Source organism: Urocampus carinirostris, chromosome 14 (genome assembly GCF_059441175.1).
Source record: "Urocampus carinirostris isolate Australia breed hairy pipefish chromosome 14, RoL_Ucar_1.0, whole genome shotgun sequence".
NCBI lineage: Eukaryota > Metazoa > Chordata > Actinopteri > Syngnathiformes > Syngnathidae > Urocampus > Urocampus carinirostris.
Window position 1 is genome coordinate 4,175,513 of NC_142362.1, and position 23,247 is coordinate 4,198,759.

At 40.9% G+C, this 23,247-nt stretch overlaps 1 protein-coding gene across 1 annotated transcript; it reads left to right on the forward strand.

Annotated features, from left to right (window-relative positions):
* Positions 1–2,880: 2,880 nt before the first annotated feature.
* Positions 2,881–21,517, forward strand: hibch (3-hydroxyisobutyryl-CoA hydrolase). The gene is made up of 14 exons (XM_088353260.1): positions 2,881–3,002; positions 3,193–3,235; positions 5,742–5,873; positions 5,936–6,020; positions 6,105–6,185; positions 7,535–7,587; positions 9,666–9,744; positions 10,014–10,159; positions 12,076–12,162; positions 12,238–12,296; positions 12,359–12,440; positions 17,902–18,021; positions 18,085–18,118; positions 19,687–21,517. The coding sequence occupies exons 1-14, from the start codon at positions 2,971–2,973 to the stop codon at positions 19,800–19,802; spliced, it is 1,149 nt and encodes a 382-aa protein (XP_088209386.1). The 5' UTR covers positions 2,881–2,970; the 3' UTR covers positions 19,803–21,517.
* The last annotated feature ends 1,730 nt before the right edge of the window (positions 21,518–23,247 follow it).

Here is a 23,247-nt window from a genome sequence, read left to right on the forward strand (position 1 = left end):
AAAATAACTCAATTTTGTGCAGGCTTGGGGAGTAACGGAACACACGGAACGGCAAAAATGATGTTTGTTTGGATTTATTTTCATTTTGTTTCTGTCGCATTTTATGTTCGTTTTGCCGGAGATCAAAGAGATCAAAGCCAGGAGAGAAAGCTTACCACGTGTTGTGAGTTATCATTTTATTCCTATTTAGTTTCTTTTTTCTTTTAGTAGCATATTTGGTATTGGAGTCATCCAAAAGTCATTGAAAGTAATCCAGTTAAAGTAACCCTACCCAACACTGGTTTTGCCGGAGATCAAAGAGATCAAAGCCAGGAGAGAAATCTTACCACGTGTTGTGAGTGATCATTTTATTCATATTTAGTTTCTTTTGTCTTTTATTAGCATATTTGGTATTGGAGTCATCCAAAAGTCATTGAAAGTAATCAATTTAAAGTAACCCTACCCAACCCTGTATATTACCAAATATTATGTACAATTATGCACAAAATGACTTAAAGGAAGGGGAATAGAACAAAAAAGAAACAGTAGTGAAAAGCTGAGAAAAAAGAGAAAAAAGAAGGAACATTTCTGAAAAAAAGCCAGAAAAAAAGAAAAGAAAGAAACAAAGGAAAAAAAATAAATAGAGAACAAAAAGAACAAAGTAACAGCTAGGAAAAAATAAACACAATTAGATTTTTTTTAAAAGGGATTTTAAAAAAAGAAAAAAAACAGGGTAAAAGAAGAAAAAGTCTGTGTTGCATTCAAATAGTTTCCAATGGTATCAAGTGAATCTTGTTGCCAACATTGTACTTCCACTAAAAAAATGTGATTAAATACAGTTCTGTATCGTGCAACCGACTCAATAAGCCCCCAAAAATGTTAATATTATGTGACAAAATATATCAGGAAATAAAAAGAAATGGATATCTTGTGAAAGAATTGTTGTAACTCCGCAAAATGTAACTTGATGTCAAGTTTTGGACATGTTTGATAATGACTTAGTTGCCACACTTGGGATTGCTGTTGCTCACTGTTGTTTCAGGCGCTGCTCACTGACTGTGCGAACGCTCAGACCCCAGGAAAATTACAGGGAACATTGCTGTCAGCTATGTTTGATTGTTTTTAATATGTTACAAATGTAACCGTGGTGTACCCGTCCCACCAAGGATCCACATTCAGGCTGAACTGGATGATGAGGCTTTTATTTCAGTTACATTAGCTAACAGCGCGCTGGAGACTGCAATGAGCAACACAACACACACACACCATGTGGTTAGCACCTCCACTGGTTCTCAACATCGTTAGCAGCGTGCCTGAGACTGCTAACAATATCTGCCTTCCGGTCATAAAATCAGAGGCTAAACTAAACCTTACCCCATACCAGCAGGTGGCACTGTTGGACTCCTCATTGCAGGACAATTATACACAGGGTTGGGTAGGGTTACTTTAACTTGATTACTTTCAATGACTTTTGGATGACTCCAATACCTAATATGCTAATAAAAGACGAAAGAAACTAAATATGAATCAAATGATGACTCACAACACGTGGTAAGCTTTCCCTCCTGGCTTTGATCTCTTTGATCTCCGGCAAAACGAACATAAAATGCGACAGAAACAAAATGAAAATAAATCCAAACAGCTTGCCAACATCATTTTTGCCGTTCCATGTGTTCCGTTATTCTCCAAGCCTGCACAGAATTTAGTCATTTGATTCACATTTAGTTTCTTTTGTCTTTTATTAGTATATTTGGTATTGGAGTCATCCAAAAGTCATTGAAAGTAATCAAGTAAAAGTAACCCTACCCAACCCTGCTTATACACAAACTATACAAACATATTTCAGCAGGAATTTCAACAAAACGAAAGCTAATATTACACCTGTTACACAAGCAAAACATTGTTTTCATTAACTTTAACAAATCATTTCAACTTCCGTTTTTAGTTTTATTTTGGAAAAAAACACGGAAATGAGTAAACGGGAAAGTGAAATGCAATGCCGAGACTTGATGCGGTAAAAAAACGACTCATTTGCTGAATGGAGTATATTTCGCACACTTTAAGAGTAAAACAAACTATTTTCCGGTATAAGAAGTCCACTTATGACCCCCAAAAGCAAAGAACACTAAAATGAAATTTGGGAGAGGGGTTTTTTATAAACACAAAGCAAATCTTATCCTACTTCGAAACAGCAGTTTATGTCAAATTCAATACTTTTGCTCAGTTTGTTGTTCCTTGATTGACAAATTGCAAGATTTATTATTCAAAATGAAAGAATATCACAATTTTCCGAACTTTTACGAACACTTCTTCGTTTTGACCAATCAAAAATAGCTCGCAAATTCGTGAATATGTTTTTTTATGAGCGCAAAGAAAATGATGTCATTGTGCTTGGAAATATAATTTGCACAAAACTTAATACTTTGGTTCTGTGTTTTTGTTCCTCAATCCTGTAAATTTTGAGATTTGTAATTTAAAATGAAAGTTTATTAAAAAGAAATACCGATTTTTATCAAACGCAGCACAGGGCGTCGATGATGCTGAATTATCAGAAGCAGCTGGCTGTGTAACCATAGTATTTTTGGGAGTATTTCAGAAAACAATTTATGTATACAAAAATAAACATTACAAAACTTTTTAACTTTACCATACAATTGCCATTCGTATCAATCGACAACATCCGCGTGTTTGTGACGTCACCAAATCTGGCTAAACAAAAGTAGCCTGCTGTCTTAAAACAGTAATTTTGGGAGTATTTTTAGGTAATGTATTATGATAAAACAAAAACAAAAACTAATATTTGCAAACAGATATAAAAAAATAACATTTGTCTAAAACAAAACTAAAGGCAGTAGCCATCCGGTTCTTTCTGACGTCATCATATCTGACCAATCAGGAATATCTACAACCTCTTTCAGGATATGAACCCAGAAGTGTCACGTCCAAAGGAAAACACGCTCAAGTAGCTAACAGGCTAACAGAATCAAAGTCATGTCATTAACTGTGCTGAGGACGAAAAACAGGTATTTTTCTTCGTTTTTTTACCACAAGGGGTTTATTTTAGTGTCGACTGTTTATTAATAATTGCTAGAAACGTTTTTGGCACAGCAGCCTCACCGTTGTTTGGGTTTTTGAGAGAAAATAAAAATAAAAAAAATACATTTTAAAATAAAATATATCATTAATTTCCAATTCGTGCTTTTTTCCCTTTAGACTCAGAGCTGTCTGCAGACTTCATCGAATCCAAGGACACATGGTAAAGATGCAACACAATACTCGCTTTACGACATGTGACGATCCGGGTTGTTGCTGACCTTCTATTGCATGTTCTCATCTCATTAGCTGCACCGTTTATCCTCAGTAGGGTCGCGGGGGTGCTGGAGCCCATACCAGCAATTATTGGGCAGTGGGCAGGGGACACCCTGAGCTGGTTGCCAGCCAATCGCAGGGCACACAGGGACAGACAACTCGCTCGCTCATTCACACCTAGGGACAATTTGGACCGGCCAATCCACCTGAATTGCATGTCTTTGGAATGTGGGAGGAAACCCACGCAAGCACGGGAGAACATACAAACTCCGCACAGGAAGTCCGGATTCGAACCCACACAGGAGGTTCCCAAGACCTCTATTGCATGTTTTTTTATCAATAATATTTTATGAAGACATTGCCGTCATTAATGACAAGGACTTCAGTGCTTTGAAAATGCTAAATCAATAAGCAAAAAATAAGCAAGTAGACAAGTCATGTTTATTTTTATAGCCCTTAATCAAAAGGAGTCTCAAAGGGCTGCACAGATTACTGCAAACTACAGACTATTATGACACCATCCCCTGATCTAAAACCTACATGAGAGCATGGAAAAACTCAAAAACCTCAACATGAGGAAAATTGAGAAATTTTGAGTAGGGACCGCACATGAAGTAATCCCCCTTCTAGGATAACCAGTGTAACAGAGTTGAAATTTGATTAGTTTGAATTTTTTTTAATTCTCACAAAATCTGTGTTTTTGTTGCATTACTATTAAATTTCTAGTACCACATTCATTTGTTAAGCCATGGGCGTGTGTGACTGTCTTTTTTTGTTCGGCGCTTTATGGTCTTCTGCGCTTGCCTTACCTTCAGCTCAATCACCTCGTGCTGAAGGTAAGCTGTGCCCAATATCAGTTCGGGTAAAGTTCATATTTTGCGAAATATAGGAGCCGCTTTCATTAACTATTTTTTTGTATATAAGTTGTGATAAATGATGCATAAAAAAGCACTAATTAAATGTAAAGTAATGCAGCTTGAAACGATGACTACATGTTTCAATGCAATCACGCCACAATGTGCGGCATGTTGAGTGATGTCCCGTTTTTGTATTTTTGTTGAGGTTTTAGATGTATGGAGTCGTGCACGGACGCCTTGACTTATTTGTATTGTTTATTGCATGCAGGCACCAAGTGACTGTGAACCCTTGTTTTGCGCACGATTGAGGGTCTTTAGACCAGGCTGCAATGGATGTAGCATTAACAAACAATACACACATGTTGTCAACATGAAATATAGCTCATTCATAAGCTATAGAACATAAGTGTGTTTTAAGCCTACCGTATTTTCCGCACTATAGGGCGCACCCCCAAAAAATTGTTTTTGGTCCTATATCTTCCATAGATAAGGCGCACCGGATTATAAGGCGCTACAATAGGAATTTCGACAAAACCGTCAGATGATTCAGTCAAACTGATTACCCCCTTAACATTCCCAAAGCTTGCAAAGAAGCAAATACGTGTCGTAGACACGTGCGGATGCGGTGTTCGTACGATGTCACTTAAATGCGTCATTTCAAATATCATTCGGAAGGTTAAAGTCTTGAAATTCAAGAAATGCTAACCATTCCTTACTTTCTATTTTCTTTTTCGCTCGCAACTTTACTGTGCATATGGCAATAAACACTTGGAATTGAGTTTCATTCACTCAACTCATCACAGCAACATCAAGATCGTTCTAAAACAAGATACCGGGAAAATATAAAGCCGCATAACTCTCCTAAGTTCTCACGTTCAATAATGATACGCAATCATGGTCTTCTTACAACCGTGAGTGTAGTAAATCCAGAAGAGTAAAATGTTTTCAAATACAGACTAATGAAACATGTTTCTTTATGGCGAAGTTTAGCAAGCTTGCTATTCAGTCATCTTTTTCGGCCAATTGCAGGGTTTGTTTTGGCCCTCTAGCGTATCCGAGGCTCCGAATAACTTCAGCCAATAGCGATCAATTTAACGGATGATTGACACATCTTTTTCGGCCAATTGCAGGGTTTGTTTTGGCCCTCTAGCCAATCCGAGGCTCCAAATAACTTTAGCCAATAGTGATAGATTCAAATGATGATTGACACATTGGTTAGCCAATGAAACGCCGGTATATAAATCCCAGCATACACCGCGGACTACTTCACGTTTGGGGGAAAATCGAGTCGGCGGCAGTTGCGTAAGTTGCGAGACCTTGCGAATTTAATATTGAGCCATATATAAGGCGCACTGTATTATAAGGCGCATGGTCATCTTTTGAAAAAAATTAAGACTTTTAGGTGCGCCTTATAGTGTGGAAAATACGTTAGATTTAAACATTTCCACTGAGGTTGCAGATCGAATCTCAGGGGGTAGAGCATTCCACAGCACCGGGGCCCCAATGGAGAACACTCTCGAACCTGCAGATTTCTTCTTGGCTCTTGGGAACACTAGTAAAAGTTTTTTGGTGAGTGTTTTTTCTTCTTTTATTCAGATGTCCAGTCACACGGAACCCGAGGTTCTCCTGGAGAAGGTGGGACGGGCCGGCGTCATTACCATGAACAGGCCCAAAGTTCTCAACGCGCTCAACTTGACCATGATCCGACTTATCTACCCACAACTCAGGGTAGGAGCTCTTTGAAAGTCGTCACACTCAGTTTCAGCTTCAAATGTTCCTTTTTTTTTTAGAAATGGGAGAGTGACAGCGACACAGACCTTGTGATCATCAAAGGTGCTGGCGGGAAAGCTTTTTGTGCCGGTGGAGATGTCCGAGGTAAAGAATACGAGTTCATGTCGGAGTGACTGGGCAAAGAAATGAAATCGTTTTTGCTATTGTTGTTTGACGTTTTCATTTCAGCACTCACGGAAGCGGGGAAAGTTGGTGATCGCCTTACCAAGGATTTGTTTCGTGAGGAGTACATTCTGAACAATGCAATAGGTAAACTTTAAAAAAATTAACTACAGTACACCGTATGATTTTTCCACTTTACAGTGTGTAATAAGGTGTTTTTTCGGCCCCTCTTTTACCCACTGTACGACATCAACAAAAAAATGACTGAGTGCCGAAAAACCTCATCTCATTAAATTCAAACTTGACGTTCTGTGCGTGAGTCACGTGCCTCATCCTCAATAAAGATGCCTGTCCACTATTGATAGATGTAACATAAAATACTTGTCTGCTATGGCAGTGTCTTAAACTCATGACAAAATGTTACCGAACACCCAGCCATAAAGTTGCCTGCCCCATTTATTCCAACATGAAACACTATAAGACTAATCGCAAAAAGAAAAAAACCATTGTTGCAAAGTATTAAGGATTGATAATAAGAATGTATAACAGAACAACACATTAAAATTAAGTTTATGATAAATCTACTTATAACATTCATTGCATGTAAATGACATCGCTGTTTTCCATCTGCCATCACTATGTTCCTGTATTGACTCATCTTTATTCATGCAGTGTTTGCGTTGCGTCGTCTGCTACAAGCCACGTGAACTCCTCTTTCCACGATGCTTTTCATGTACGTTTACGTTTTGTAGCGTCATCAATTTTGTTCGCTTCTTTTGAATCTTACTTCTGGGGCTGAGGTTTTGGCTTGATTCCTAACTACGTATCCATTTTTCTTGTGTTCTCTGTGCATCTTCTTTGGAAAATGATATGCATGACCTTATAAGGCTCGGGAAAGTCTGGAAGCACGAAGTTATTCGATGCAGGCTTCTGATCGGCTGCAGAGTATGCAAATTGCCAAGCGGACCGAAATTTCCAAAAAGAACGAAGATTTCGAAATCGGAATAAAGCAAACGTTTGATTTGAAAAAAATAAAAACGAAATATTTTTTTTTTCTTGAAAAAGTTGTTGGCCGACCAGGCAGAGACGATGTGTAAGTTGTACGCCCGACGTAAAAGATGCACAGGCAGACGTTATTTCAGACACTAGCTATAGGTTTTTGTCGCTGTATACTGTATTTATTGTTTTGTATTGTTTCATCATGGGTACCAAGGCTTGCACTGATACCAAATAAGAAAAAACATAACCATATAAACAAAGCTTGCAATGGTAAGTTGCACGGCCATACTGAATTGTACTCATTGGCTAAATTGCATAGGTTTCTATCTCCCGCTATGTGGTTTCTTCGGTTTGCAATTCCCACCTCAAATGGATTAAGGTCGTATCCCGGGGGCCAAATATACATTTATGCCTTGTAAAATTCAGTGACAAGATTTGTTAACATGTTCCTCAACGCTCCAAAAAATCATTCACCTTCTCACTTGTGATCTTTTCAGGAACATACAAGAAACCATTTGTTGCCTTAATTGATGGAATCACAATGGGAGGGGTGAGTCAAAATCATTTATTTTAATCAATATTGAGTTTAAGATGAAGTTCGAAGTGCAATGTGAAATTTGGTCTGAAGGAGGCAGCAGAGGACTTTGTGTTACCTCCTGCCGCCTGATTGGATGACCGGCATTGTTGCCACCCTGCAGGAGTCCCATATAGCTTGAATTTGAATGATGACCTACTGGTCACCCTACACCAGAAATAACCAACATGAATCATTAGAGAGCGTGCTTTGCTGCTCGGTCTCAGCATGTTTGTGTTAATTTCTTCAGGATCCCACAAACTTTTAATCACTCAATGAAAAATGCATTTTAAAAACCATGAATGGACAGATCTTGGTCCAGTTTTACATCTTTGCTTCTCAGCTGGTTTAACATATCAGTAAAATATCAAACGAGATGTTCAATAAGTCCGGACCTACTGTATCTACCACCTTAATAATCAAATCAAATCCCATTTGTATCAGAAACACCTTTATTATCATTGTATTTCTACGATGCGATCGCTGTTGCGCTTCAGGTGGCAAAATATATATGTTAAGACTTATGAATAGTAAATAAATTGAATGTGTTCACCTCTAGTGCGGCACAGTTCTGAGGTCATGAGATCAAACCTCCTGTGTGGAGTTTGCATGTTCTCCGCGTGTTTGCGTGGGTTTCCTCCGGGCACTGCGGTTTCCTCCCACTTTCCAAAAACATGCATGTTAGGTTAATTGGCCAGTTCAAATTATCCCTAGGTGTGAATGAGCCAGTGAATTGTCCGTCCCTGTGTTCCCTGCGACCGGCTGGCAACCAGTTCAGGGTGTCCCCTGCCCACTGCCCGGAGATAGCTGGAATGGGCTCCAGCACCCCCGCAACCCTAGTGAGGATAAGCGGCGCTGATAATGGATGGATGGGTTCACCTCTAATAAAAAGTATTTACATCCGAAATAAGAACGGTACACAGCGGGGATATTGCACTTGAAACTGTAATGGTCAGCGTGACAACTGAAAAGTATAGAAGTGAAGTCAAGTGTAAATAAGTTAACGGTACAATGTAAAACCTTTAACAGTACAAAAATAAGGTAATTCACTTTTCTGCAATAAAATAATTCTTCTGCAAATTAAATAGTTCTTCTGACAAAAGTGTTGTGGAATTAATTTAAGAGAATCTAAAGTAAAAACTGTACATAACCGTGATATGCACCAGACTAGACTCCGATTTTGGACTCAAAAAACTGGGGTATTGCACTTAGAGCAGGGACATTGCACATTAAAACTGTGTTCCATGAGTTAAGTGTGTTGATGGATTTAGGGAAGAAGCTATCCCTTAGTCTGTTTGTTCGGGACTTGTGGGATCTCAACCGTCGGCCCGATGATAGCAGTTGTGATGAGTCTTTCGGGATGTGTTTAGCTCTGCTGAGATAGAGAGAGCTGACAATGTCCTCCAGACTGGGCAGGGGGCCGCCGGTGATCTTTTGGGCCGAGTTTATAATCCTCTGCAGGGCTTTCCCGTCTGCTGCAGTGCATCCTGCGTAGCGCGTAATGTTTATCTCTGTAAGAAATCTTTGATTGACTGGCGACCGATAAAAAGCATCACTATACTCAGCTGTGAAAGGCTTCAGTTGCCATCCATCCATCCATTATCTGCACCACTTATCCTCAGTAGGGTCGCGGGGGTGCTGGAGCCCATCCCAGCTATCTTCGGGCAGTGGGCAGGGGACACCCTCAACTGCTCACCAGCCAGTCGCAGGGCACACAGACAACCAACTTTCTCATTCACACTTTAAATTAACCTGACATGGATGTTTTTGGAATGTGGGAGGAAACCAGACTGCCCGGAGGAAACCCACGCAAGCACGGGGAGAACATGCAAACTTCACACAGAAAGGTTCGATCTCATGACCTCAGAATTGTTCCGCACACACACCAACCACTGCGCTGCTGTGCTTCAGTTCCTATTTTGCCCTAATAAGGGCCAGTGAGCATTATAGAAAAAAAAAATAGCACCAAAAAACAGCAACATGTCTCTAGTAATATTGCTTGTACTTAATTTGAGAGTGAATCTTTTCTAATTCTGGTCTCGGTTCACCCACAGGGTGTCGGTCTCTCTGTTCACGGGCGTTTTCGAGTTGCCACCGAGAGAACTATGTTTGCCATGCCAGAGACTGCTATCGGTAAGCCCATCATCAACAGAAGACAAACACTGCAGAGATAACATGTCCGTAACGTTGCTAGCACTCATCATGCTAATATTCTGCCGTAGCCTCGCTGAACTCTGCAGATTTACTCGTGCCCGTCACGCTCTGTGTCGGCCAACGAGGTCATCTGGGCTTTAATCCTGCTGTTAAAATCTGACTTCAAATAAAAACAAACAAACACTGCTTTTGTTGCCTTCTGACCTCAAATTCTCTTTCGAATTTGAGTTCATTTTTGTGTGTGACAGGTCTGTTCCCTGACGTGGGAGGCGGCTACTTCCTCCCGAGGCTCCAGGGGAAGCTGGGCTTGTTTTTGGCCCTGACCGGCTTTCGCCTGAAAGGTCGCGACGTGCACAGAGCTGGAATTGCCACTCACTTTGTCGAGTCCCGGAAGGTAGCCAGTGTGTGCCCGTTCAAATTCCTGTTAACCTGCGAAAATCAAGCTGTATCGGCTGTTTGTTTTTTCAAACTCTATACTCGAAAGTTGCCGTACCTGGCTGGCGAAGACAGTGTGAGTGAGATAGTGAATGAGAAGAGTTTGTAATAGTTTTTTTTGCAAGAGAGTGAGACAGTGTGAGATAGTTGTTGTGAGTTTTAATGTGAGAGAGTTGTTTAGTGTGAAAGTGATGTAGTAAGAACGGGTGAGCCAGGGCACCTTTTTTTACATTGGAAAATTTTTGCGGCACACCATTAACCAAAAATGTTATAGAATGACACTGAACAGTTCGTTAAATTACACTATAATTCATAAACCCCCACATTTTACAGCACATACACTTGATAATGACATATTTGCAGAAAAGGATTCATAAATGTTTTATAAAATTTTAATAAGTGACATTGGATAATTTCTCATGGCACACTAGTGTGCCGCGGCACAGTGGTTGAAAATCACTGACTTAGAGTAAGAGGGTGACTAAGTGCAAGAGATGACTCATGTATGAGTTGTTATTATGAGAGTTTGAGGTAATGATAAAGAGTTGGTTCTTAATGTTTTTTGGGAGAGAGTGAGTTAGAGTGATGGTGAACAGGACTTAGTGTGGTAGAGCGTGAGTTAATTTGAGTCACTTGATGTGAGGGAGAATATGTCAGTGAGAGTTAGTTGGCGAGAAAGTTTTTAGGATCTATTGAAAGTGTGGGAGGGAGGGAGTATGGTGAAGAGAGGAATTACTTAGTCTGAGTGAGAGTGAGTTAGGGTGAGACAGTCAGTGTGAGTGTTGGGGAGTGTGATTTAGTGTGGGATGGTGAGTTGGTGTGAGAGTGCGTTCATGAGAAAGAGTGAGAGTTAGTGTTAGAGAGTCAATTAGTGGAAGGGAGAATGAGTTAGTAAGACAGTTCTTGGGGAAGAGTGAGTTGGTTTAAGAGTATGGGAGAGTGGGCTGGTGAGAGGGTGATTTACTGAGGAGCAAATAACTTATTGAAAGTGAGAATGAGTTTCTGTGAGAGTGAATTAATTTGGGAGAGTTTTGGGGAGAGTGTGACTGGTTAAATTCGTGAAGGATTGTGGGAGAGAGTGGGTTAGTGAGAGGGTGAGTGATGTAGAAGTGAGTAAGTGTAAGGAACTGACTTAGTGTGAGGGAGTATGAGTTGGTAAGAGAGTGAGTTAGTGAGAGATAATGAGTTATAAGAGAGTTTGGGTGAGTGTGAGAGAGTGAGTTAGTGTTAGAGTGTGGAAGAGCCTGGTTTCATGAGAGGGTTTGTGATATAGAAGTTTGTGTGAGAGGGTGACTTTGTGCGAGGGAGAAGGAGTTTTGTGAGTCAGTTCTTGAGAGAGTTAGTTTAAAAGTGTGGAAGATTGATCAGTGAGAAAGGGTTACTGACAAAGGAGTGACTAAGTGTGAGGAAGAATGAGCTACTGTAGAGTGCATTAATGATAGTAAGTTTTGGGGAGAGTGAGAAAATGAGTTGGTGGATAAGTGTGAGAGAGAGTGACTTTGTGAGAAGGGGGTTTGAGTTCGTTAGCGACAAATTTTTGAAGGAGAAAGTAAGATAGTGAAAGGGTAAGTTAGTGAGATATGGTGTGTGAAAAGGGAGAGTGAATTAGGGTGAACAATAAGTGTAAGAGTTTTGGGAAGACCTATTTAGTGTGAGATGGTGAGTTAGTTTGACTTGAAAAAGGGGTGAGTGACGGAGGGTGTTTGTGTGAGTGAAGGAGAGAGTGAACAATTGTGTGAGATAGTGTGACATGGTGACTTGGTCTGTGAGAGTGTGTAGTCCAGAAAGAGGGCACGTATGACTCTGAAAATGTTTAAACAGCCCTTGTTTTTAATTTGTCCATTTTTTTTTTTTTTTTATCTATATTTTTTTAAGATTTCGGACCTGGAGAAGAGGCTATTGGACTTGAGGTCTCCGTCCAATGAAAACGTCTCCAGCTTGTTGGATTCCTTCCAGAAGGAGGTGAGGGGTCGGAACCTAAATGTCATAACAAGGATACGCTTGATTTTTATTTTCTCATTACTTTTATTTTTTCAGAGCAGCCTAGATGGCGACAAACCTTTCATCCTGGAGAAACAGATGTCGGATATTGACAGGTAAGGAGAGAATTTGGGATGGGACCACGCTGGCAGTAACTATTTTGTCATCACACCCACAGGTTGTTCGGTTCCGAGAGCATGGAAGGCGTCATGCACAACTTGAAGGCTGACTGCTCGGAATTTGCTAAGAAACAATTGGAGGTAAGAACCCTCGACGAAGAGCAATTCAATCGTCAACTCCAAATATTTACTTTTTGGCCATGTGCTAAACATCTGTTACAACAGGCTTCGGGAACCTATGTCTAATTTCATGAGTGCATCTTGCTCTGAGATAAAATAGATTTTGCGAAACTGTTTACTCTGTTGTTGCATGCAGTGCCAATTCTGACAGGTGCGACGCCCAAATAACACTAGATATACATGGGGTTCGTTCCTGTATATATAGGGCACAGTTTAACTACAGTTTACAGTTGAGGTGTCACAACAACAGACCCCGTTTTCCCTAATGTGGAAGCTCATTGAACAATATATTTTCACTGTTGTGACACCTAATAATAAAAACCCACAGAACAACCTGTAAACCCCCCAAAAATCCAGCAACGCACCCTGAGCAATTTGATTGGCTGAGCGGTAGGAGTGGTCGGAGGTATACACACGACATGCACACTCCCTTCCTCTCTCTCGCTCTGTGCAGTCTGCACTGAAGATAAATACGTTGATATCCTCGTTCGGAGTATTTTGGGACATTTTAATTTAAAAAACTTTGCCTGCACCTTGTTTTGAAACCATTATTTAGGAAAGAAATGACAGCCAAAATGAGCCTCAAAACAGACGCTGCCCTTCCTACAAACGAGATGGGTTCCGGACCATCGTTTAATTTTTTTCGTAAGTTGCTCCATTGCTATATTTTGTATGTTTAAGGTTTATACAAGTACGTTTAAGGCTTGCATAAGTAACCTGTATTGTTTTTTACAAAAAAAATAAACATTTCATAAAATAATACACTCTATAAAGATAAAGTTGAGTTTAACTTACTTTTGGAAAATGCGCTCCAAGAGGTCCTCCTCCATGGTAAAAAGTGGCTGAAAAGAAGCGTTCTGAACATTTTCTCAAACGCAACAAGCTTTCTTATTCCACTTTTGTTTCGAAAGGAAAGGCTCGCCTTTTCTTTACACTTTACACCAACCATATTGAATGGATGCACGAGATGATAAACCATAAAAATGTCAAAGTTCTTAGCACGCTGGAGATACAGTATAGAATGTTTACACACGAACTAGGAAGAGGAAGCAGATTTCTTCTTCGGTGGATGCTGGGTGACCTCACAGTGCCACACTCCGGTAGTGGCGGAAAGAAGCACTACAGTAATGTCCAGTACTCAGAAAAAGATGCACACAATACAAAATCTAACTTACAACAATGTCCGGATATTTTTCAACATCCTGAAAAAAATGTTCGTATCTACCAATTTATGTAAGTTGAATTGTTGTAAGTAGGGGAGCGTCTGTACTCGAAAAGTAACTTTGGGAGGGAGACAAATTTTAAGGAGTATATTTATATTGGTATGAGACACAGGCTCTGGCATTATTATTTAATAGATTTTATCAAATCATCAAACGTCACTCAGGAAAATGAAACGTGCTGAAGAGAGTGGGTTTGGCAGTTTTGTTGAATTTTGTCTTAAACTATTCGGTGTGACTTTCCCCCAAAACAAATCAAAATAATTTTTCTTTTATGGCTCTTTGGGACCCTTTTTTTACAGTATTTGCAAATTAGCAGTCACCAGAGTTAAGCACTTAATGGGGTTAGCGCCGCCTTTTTACCTCAACGGCTTCACAATCCCCCCCAGCCCCCATGAGGCGATTCGAAGCAAAGTAGCTTCTCCCAAACTCATTTGCCTAATTCTGTTTTTCATCCATTTGCGGTGTCCAATGAGGTCAGACTGAAAGGGATTATCAAAAAAAAAAAAAAGATTATAAACCCCAACCCCCAACTACACCTCCGCTCATTACTGCTTATATTCTCTTCATGGTGCCGAGGATTAATAATGCAAAAGCACTTTGCTAGATCGTCCTGTTATGTTGCTGCTCAATTGGACCCATTTTGCATTTAGCTAATGAAAAATTGGGAGTTTTTGCAATGTGGCTTTTCTGACCGGTTGTCTGTATTTAAAACCAGCTGTAATATGATGTGCCAAGTGCTATTGGTCCCCTTTTCAAATGCATTTTTCATATGAAAACATGGATAGCAGAGACATTCTTACAGCTCCATCAGGACAAAACCCACCCATTATCTGCACCGCTTATCCTCAGTAGGGTCGCGGGGGTGCTGGAGCCCATCCTAGCCAACATCGGGCAGTGGGCAAAGGACACCCTGAACTGGTTGCCAGCCAATTGTAGGGCACACAGAGACAGACAACTCACTCGCTCATTCAGACCTAGGGACAATTTGGACTGGCCAATTAACCTGAAATGCGTGTTTTTGGAATGTGGGAGGAAACCGGAGTGCCCGGAGGAAACCCACGCAAACACGGGGAGAACATGCAAACTCCACACAGGAGGTTCGATCTCATGACCTCAGAACTGTGCCGCACACACGCTAACCACTGCGCCGCCGTGCTATAACTCAGGACAAAACCGATCATTTTAATTCTTTGCTCTCTTGACTTCCCAAAAAGAACTTTCCCTTTCATTGTTATCTTACCTCTATTTTCTTACTTTACATTGAACTAAGCAACTTTAAAGCTACACAGAATTCCTGAAAAACAAAATACACTACAAAATAAAAATATGAACTCCTCAGTGCTTTAAAAAAATATTCAATAGAAGAACTTTTAACTATTTACAATTTAACGTTTAACCGATATAGACAACACAGAACCTCAGAAAAAAATACTTGACCCGTTCCTGTGCTCAATGTGCTTCTTCCCTCACCCCCCTTCCTCTACGAACAAAAACATGCATATTTACTAATTAACCAGAGACGAGATGACAAAATAGGGTGAAAGCGAGCACACCTTGGCGTTTGCGATCTTTTTAAAATGAGAGTTATTATTTAAGTTATTAATTTTGCATTTATATATATATATATATATATATATATGAAAATATTATATTTTTCAATAGATCGAAATGATAAAAAAACTCTGACAGGGGACTAATTAAGTCAAGTCATGTTTATTTGTATAGCCTTTAATCACAAAGGGCTGCACAGACCACAGATTATTGCAAACCATAGACTATTATGACACTATCCCCTGATCTAAAACCTACATGAGGGCAAGGGAAAACTCAAAAACCCAAAGTCAAGTTAAGTCACGTTTATTTGTGACGTCCTTAATCAGAAGGAGTCTCAAAGGGCTGCACAGACAATTGCAAACTACAGACTATTATGACACCATCCCCTGATCTAAAACTCAAATGAGAGCAAATATTACACAGATATTGTGAACATAAAAAATAGGTTATTCATATGCTATCGAATAGAATGAAATGATCTGTATTTCTATAGCGCTTTTCAAGTCAATGACTTCCCAAAGCGCTTTACATTGTGCTTCACATTTCCCAATAGCGGCCGTGATCTGTACAGCCATGTAAGGCGCTAACCTGCTTATTGGGGGTATTAGGGGTTCAGTGTCTTACCCAAGGACACTTCGGCATGTAACACGGACAAGCCGGGATTCGAACTGGGATCCCTTAATCCTAAAACGATCGCTCTACCTCCTGAGCTACTGCCGCCCCCAAGTGTGTTTTAAGCTTCGATGTAACATTTCCACTGAGGTTGCAGATCGAATCTCAGGGGGAAGAGCATTCCGCAGCACCGGGGCCCGACTGGAGAACGCTCTCGAACCAGCAGATTTCTTCTTGGCTCTTGCAATCACTAGTAGGCCAGCATTTTCAGGGCAAAGGTTCTGAAAGATATGAGGGAGCAAGTCCATGCATGATTTTGTATACTACCAACAGAACCTTCAAATCACATCTTAAGCTAACAGGGAGCTAATGCAGGTTACCTAAAATCGGGGTCATGTGATCAAACTTTCTTGTCTTAGTTGAAAACCTCGCTGCAGCATTTTGTACCAGCTGAAGGCTCTTGATTTTGGCCTTCGGGAGACCGGAGAGTAGTGCATTACAGTCATCGAGACGGGAGGTAACAAAAACGTGATTTATAATTTTCCGCATCGGAATGAGACAGCATAGGGCGGATTATAGCAATGTTGCGAAGATGGAAGAAAGCTGTTCTAGTCATATTCTTAACGTGTGTTTGAAAGGACAGATCGGGGTCAAATATGACCCCTGAAATTTTTGACTGAGTCACTCTGGGTGATATTACATTTGTCAATGTTCAGAGCAGTTTTTCAGAACTAATTAGACCCTGGCAGCCTGCCAAAGACTTAATATGGTATGGGAAACACTAGGGTATGTGAGAAAATGTGATAGTGATTTAGTGTTATAGTACGAGAGAGGGAAGCAGTGTGAAAGTAGGTTTGCGGAGTTTGAGTTGGTATGAAAGAGAGTTTGAGTGTAATAATTGATGAGAGTGACTGTGAGAGAGCTCGAGAGTATGCGAGGGATAGACATCACCCCGTAAAGGGCTATACCAAGGGTCAGCAACCTTTTCGGTGTGTATTACCACTTTTAAATGTCTTTGTAAATCAGTGTGCCACACCAAAATCAATGACTCACACAAAAAAATGTTATATCCAACAGAGCTGTCATTTTACACCAGTCCAAATATACAACATGGATAGACATTGAAATCGTATTACTGACCTATTTATCTAGCACTATTCTTGTTCATCAATAAACTAAAAAATGAATGTGAGCAACACGTGAAAAGGCCTGTAGACATCCATGACTTCAACCATTCTTCATCAACAATGAACTACAATCAAAAACAAGTGATTTGGACAGCTAGCCTACCATACCATTTATCGATAAAATCTTCTTTCAGAAACTAGCAAAACTTGAAACACACACACACCTTTAATATATCCGCCATCAGTAAATGGTTTTCTGTGCTTTGCCCAAGCATGCAGTGAGCAATGTGATAGCTTGTTTCAGTGGTGGCGTTTTTAGCAGTGACAAAGGTTTTCAGGGTCTTTGTTTGTTGGCCGTACCCGGACACAGCGCGTTTTAATGTCTCCGCCTTGTCAGACTCATCCTTGAATTCGTGTTCATGTTTCGTCTCGTAACGACGTTTAACACTTGACGTGCGAGGTACAACACTCTTGAGGCATAATACACAAACAGCACGGTCATTTTTCACACAAAGCTTCATTTGTCTGTCCACGCTGGCTGAAAAGAACGAGATTTTTTCGCTGGAGGAGCAGTCATGATTCATTGATTTATTGGGTGCAAGTGTTTCTGTGGCTGGGTTAAAACACAGATTTTTCCTCCTTTTGCGAGGCGCGGCACAGACACACCAAGCAGAGGGGCGCTACCGTAAAGCTTCTAAATAACCATGCGCGCAACTGAAAATGTCTTTTTTTCTCCTAAAAATGCGCATGAAAAAAAACATCATTATTATTTAGCCGTGCGCTCGCGTGCCACTGGTTAACCCCTCGCGTGCCACTGCTGGCATACGTGTCATAGGTTGCCGACCCCTGTGCTATACGAATCCATATCGATTTGATGATATTAAACACTAGCCCCATCCCCCACAGACTTTGTCCAAGATGTCCCCCACGTCTCTCAAAATCACCTTCAGACAGCTGCAACTGGGTGCAACCCTCAGCCTGCAGGACGTCCTTGTCATGGAATATCGCCTGAGTCAGGCTTGCATGGTAGGAAGTGGTTTGGGGGAGGGGGCTTAACATGACATTTCGTTAACATGTTATCCTTTGCAGCGAGGTTTCGACTTCTACGAGGGCGTCCGAGCTGGTAAGTGTGAAAATAATTTTGGTAGAGGTCGACCGATTATGGGACGGGCCGATTATCGCCACCGATATTTGGGAATTTTCACGACGAGCCGATTATTTAAGCTCAGATGCAGCTGAGCCTCTCTCTCCCTCTCTTCTTTCCCTATGTTTCCCACGCTGCTCACCCCGCGACCAGGGGCAACTTCTGAGTCCTGACATGTTTGTGAATCGAAACCGCTGTTAATATTCAGTTTTTTCAGTGTATTGAGTCCGTGGTAGAAAAGCGAGTGTGTGATTTAAAGATGGCGTAAAAGATGTAGTTAACTTGTTTTAGGAAACGTGTTCAGGTTGTTTGGAATTAAATATTAAAATGTATCGTTTACCAAATTGTCCGAATTAGTTATCTGACTCCATTAACCAAACACAACGTACATTCACCTAACAATGCGCGCTCGTTTCTTGTTGGAAAAGATGAACAAGACACCGGCATTTCCACACGGGGGCAGATTTAATTTCTGAAACAATTTAACTAAGTGAACTCCATCGAATATGGCCGAATTAGTGTCGCTCGAGTCTCCGTCAAGTCTTTTTTGAAGTCCTCTAGCTTTTGATCTCATTGGCCATCCTCTCCCCGCACAACGGTGTGCCGACTCCTCCCATGGGCGTGCCAATGAAGCCCCCTGGGCTCCACCACCTTGGAGAAGAGCGCCGCGATGTCTGGAATTAACCAAAACACCGAGCGTTTCTACGTCATCAGGGCCTTGTTCTCAAAACATCGCCTGCCGTCCTCCGTCAGAGTCCTGTTATCAACTGAACTAGACAAAATATTCTGCATTCGGAAAGGCGCGCCCTGTCATTGAACTATAGCCTACTCTGTGAAAATCTTCATTACACTCAATAAATGTGACTTGTATTCAATCGTATAAAATCCTTTATAGTCAAATATATCAAATCCTTCAAGGTGGAGACCGATATATTAGCACTTATCATAACATTAGTTTGTGAATCAAATGCAAGTATTTGTGATTGAGATAGAGCATAAAAAGCACGCTGAAATGGAAGGCTGCGTGATTAGCTTTTACCATAACATTAGTTCGTCAATCCGGCTCAAAACAGGAGTACCCACTCTTTTCAATTAACGAGCTCCCTTTAAATTCCGATGCAATTTTTGTTTTAAGTTAATTCAAGTCATGTTGGTTCTATTGACATTTTTATTTATTGTAAAAAAAAGTTTTATGTACTTTTTATATGAGTTGCTAAGCCTAATTTTGTTCTCTGCACTAAAAGTGAAAGATTAGTCATGTTTGTTGTGTTGAAATTTTAATTTATTTACTGTAAAAGGTTTAAGGGAGCTATTCAAGTTTTATTTGAATATATATACAAAATATTCTTTGTTTCTCTTGGCATTATTAAAACAATTCTTCGCCGATTCCGAAGCTTTTACAGCAAATGAATATCTGCTCCAAATATCCGTTATCAGCGTCCTCTCAATACTAATAATCGGTGTCGGCCCTGAAAAACCCATATCGTTCGATCCTTAGATTTTGATGTGGTTTCCATAAACCTGGCTGAAGTCTGTTTGTTTCCCAGTTCTGGTGGACAAGGACCACAAGCCCCAATGGAGGCCGGCCACCTTGGAGGAAGTCACCGATTCCAGCGTGGAGCAGTGCTTCTCCCCGCTCGGCGACACCGATTTGACTCTGTGATGTTGACACGTGCGCCAGAAATGTTAAGGAACTTGTTGGAGGTAATGATACTACAGTGGAACCTGGGTTTTCCAACGCCTCTTAGTTCGAACAAATCGGAGTCCGACCAAAAATTTCGAGAAATTCTTGCTTCGCTGTTCGGTCAAAAAATCGGAGTTCGAACGCCGGTAATGCGTGAGTGCGTACGCTAGGGTGCCATGCTGAGCGGCGTGCGGGTGTAGATGGCTCTTTCCGTGACCGACTGTTATCGCGTGCGGACGTGCTTCCTTTTGCTTTCGCTTTTAAAATAGGTGTACGAAGTGCTTTAGCCCCTAATTATGCCTCTGAAGAAAGTCAGTGCAAGCAGCAAAGTTGCTACAGGTGTAAAAAGAAAAGTAGTGCGTACAACTATTGCATTTAAGAAAGAAATAATAGCAAAATATGAAGGAGGTGTGCGAGTGTCTGATCTTGCTAGGGAATACCCCACCGTCCACCTGCGCCTTCTGCTGACCACCACAAAGGTAAGAAATCCTATTCATAATTCTTTTTTAAAATTTTTATACGTTCGTGTTAGCGTATGCTTTCGTACGGAAGATTACGATAACGCGAACGTACGATTAGCCTGGGTTAGCTTTATGTTTACGTTGAACATTCAAGGTAAACATTCAGGGTGTTGGAACGGAGCTCAACTTTCAGGGTGTTGGAACGGAGCCCCCTTTCCAATGAACCGCTCACCACTTGTTGTAGAGACCCGGGTGCTAAATGACTTGTAAACGACCTGATTTTTTAATTTTTACACGTTCATGTTAGCGTAATCTTTCGTACGAAGATTATGCTAACGCGGATGTACGATTAGCCTGGGTTAGCTTTATGTTTACGTTAAACATTCAAGGTAAACATTCAGGGCTCTGGAACGGATTATGGTCGAGAACCGAGGTTCCACTGTATATGATAGTCTAATCAATACAATAAGCCATTGTCATCATCAAAAAAAATCAGTTTATATTTCCAAAAGTAATTGTGAAAAATGGTAATGGCAAATGCGTTTTTGCAATTCTTTGTGAAATGAAGCCGAAACGTGTAGTTGGACAGAAAAAGCAGAGCCTCATTCCATTTTAAGACGCGCCATGGAAGCATATGCCGGTTTTCTGTCCTTTTTTGGGCTGCTGCTGTTTTGTCTGCACTTTGTCCTCTCATCGTCTAAACAAAGTCCAACCTCAGATTGATCATGTGGTGCTTTTGTTCCCCTGATGCCGTTTCAAATTACAGTTTGACCCCCAAAATGCATAGTTAAGAAGGAAAAACGTTTTAGTCGCACCCCTGCTATGAAAAAAGCTGTGATTCTTAGACTGAAAAATACGGTAACTGAACAAAGGAGAATATAATGATCAAGTTCTATTTTTTTTGGGATAAAGCAAATATAAAAGAATGTAATACATTCTGGAATTATAACAAATCCACTGAAATATTAAAACCCTTTGATTTTATTAATGTCCCAGTATGGCTTACAATGTACTAAAATACTTTTTCAGTGTATTCTACTGTACTGACCAAATTTCGTAAGCATAATCTTTTTTTATTTTCATGTCACATAATGAGTCCCATGATTTTACGATCTCCCATCTCTTACGCACATGACAAAGTGTTCGAGAGGAACACAAGTATTGTTACTACTACTTTATCATTTGAGACTCTTCGTGATTTAGGGCTATACAAATAAAAATGACTTGACTTGACTTTATCATGAAGGTTTGTGTTTCTGGCACTGTGAGTGGAAATGGTGTGATGATGAGATGAGCTCTAGTGCCTTTTCGAATGTCATCTGTACCACTTCCTTGGTTTAGTGGTGGAGTGATGGCACCCTCGACCCGGGTGTGAGATTAATTGCATATTGCAATTTTGGCCAGCGATGATTATTGATGAATCAATTTTTTTCACTTTTTCTTTGCCCTCATGTTGATAATTGTCACTTGTGAGGCGTTTTGTGATTAAGAGCTATACAAAAGCATGACTTGACATGGTATATTTGAGTTTTTGCCATTAAAACAATGAAAGACTTAATATTTCTGCAGATTTCTAATGAATACATATGTCTATTACTGTAAAGTGGGTTTAAACTAGTTCCACAAAAAGTTTGTATCCCTAAACCAGATTTGCGTTTGTTTTAAATATTGGTACCGCCCAAAGGGGCGTTTCTTTCTCTGTCTTTGTTTTGCCTAAATAAATGCAGTTTGGAGGGGGAGGGGTGCCCCAGAGTTGGGAGCGCGACCAAGGAGATGGACGTAAGTCTTCCTCTTCTGGCCCCTCCCCCCTCCAACTGGCATTTGAAAAAAAAGTCGAACGCTCGGTGTATCTTTTCTAGGGTCAGAAACTTTTAAGATAGCTCTCCCACATGTAAGAGATCGTTTTAGATCCCACAATTACATTACAGAAAATAAATAACTGATACTGTCATCCCTCGTTTAAAAACAAGCTCCACCCCCACTTGAGCATGCACTCTGACCCCCTCAGAAAGTCAACAGCCAAAATGGATTCCGACAGCGCAGGTGGTATTCATTTTAGCTGAAAAGATTGGTCCTTGCTTGCGGCAATGGTGGATCGTTTTCACAGTCCTCGCTCTCAGTAATAGTTCTGGGGATAATGGATCACGACCTAAACAGTGCAGTAATTTCTGGTGGGCCACAATGTTACTCTTCGGGCGTGATTAGTCCTAACTAAAAAAAGTAATCTGCTTGCCCCTGGTCTAAGCAATAAACGATCGGGGATAACGGATTGCGGCCACAACAGTGCATTTCATTTTAGTCAAGGCTAAAGACCTCCTGACCAAAGTGCCTTCTGACGGTCCTTGCTTGCGGCAATGTAGGATGGGAAATAATTGATCACAGCTGCACAAGTGCAGGTCATTTTAAGTAGAATTCATGGCATAAAAAGAGCCACCAGGCTCGTAAAAGTGTGCTCTCCCAGTCCCCGCTTGCAGCGATATGCGGTCCAGGATAATGGATCGTGGCCGCATGAGTGCAGTTCAATTTATGTGAATGGAATAGTAAAAAAGAGCCACCGGGCCTGTCAAAAATGGGCTTGCTGGTCACCCCTCGCTGCAATATGCTATCAGGGAAAATCGATTGTGGAATAGTTTTCGATCCACAATGCACAGACCGTAAAGTAGCAGGGCAAAAAATACACACACACAGAGCTAATGGGCTAAACTGGCCGGGATAAGGCAGCCTAGCCGGCTGCTAAAATTGGCTAACCAGGAGCGATCGGCGAAAAGACATGCAGTAAGCGAACAGGATACCCGGGGCCAAAAACAATTACGGCAACAAACACGAACGAAGCCAGGGAAAAAAACAATTAGCACAGCAGGCTAGCCCGATATAATTGAGGACAAAACACAACCGATCGGCGGAAAAAAATGGAGGCTGGCCAGCTAGCTGACTGCTAACAGGCCTAACCTGGAAGCCTTCGG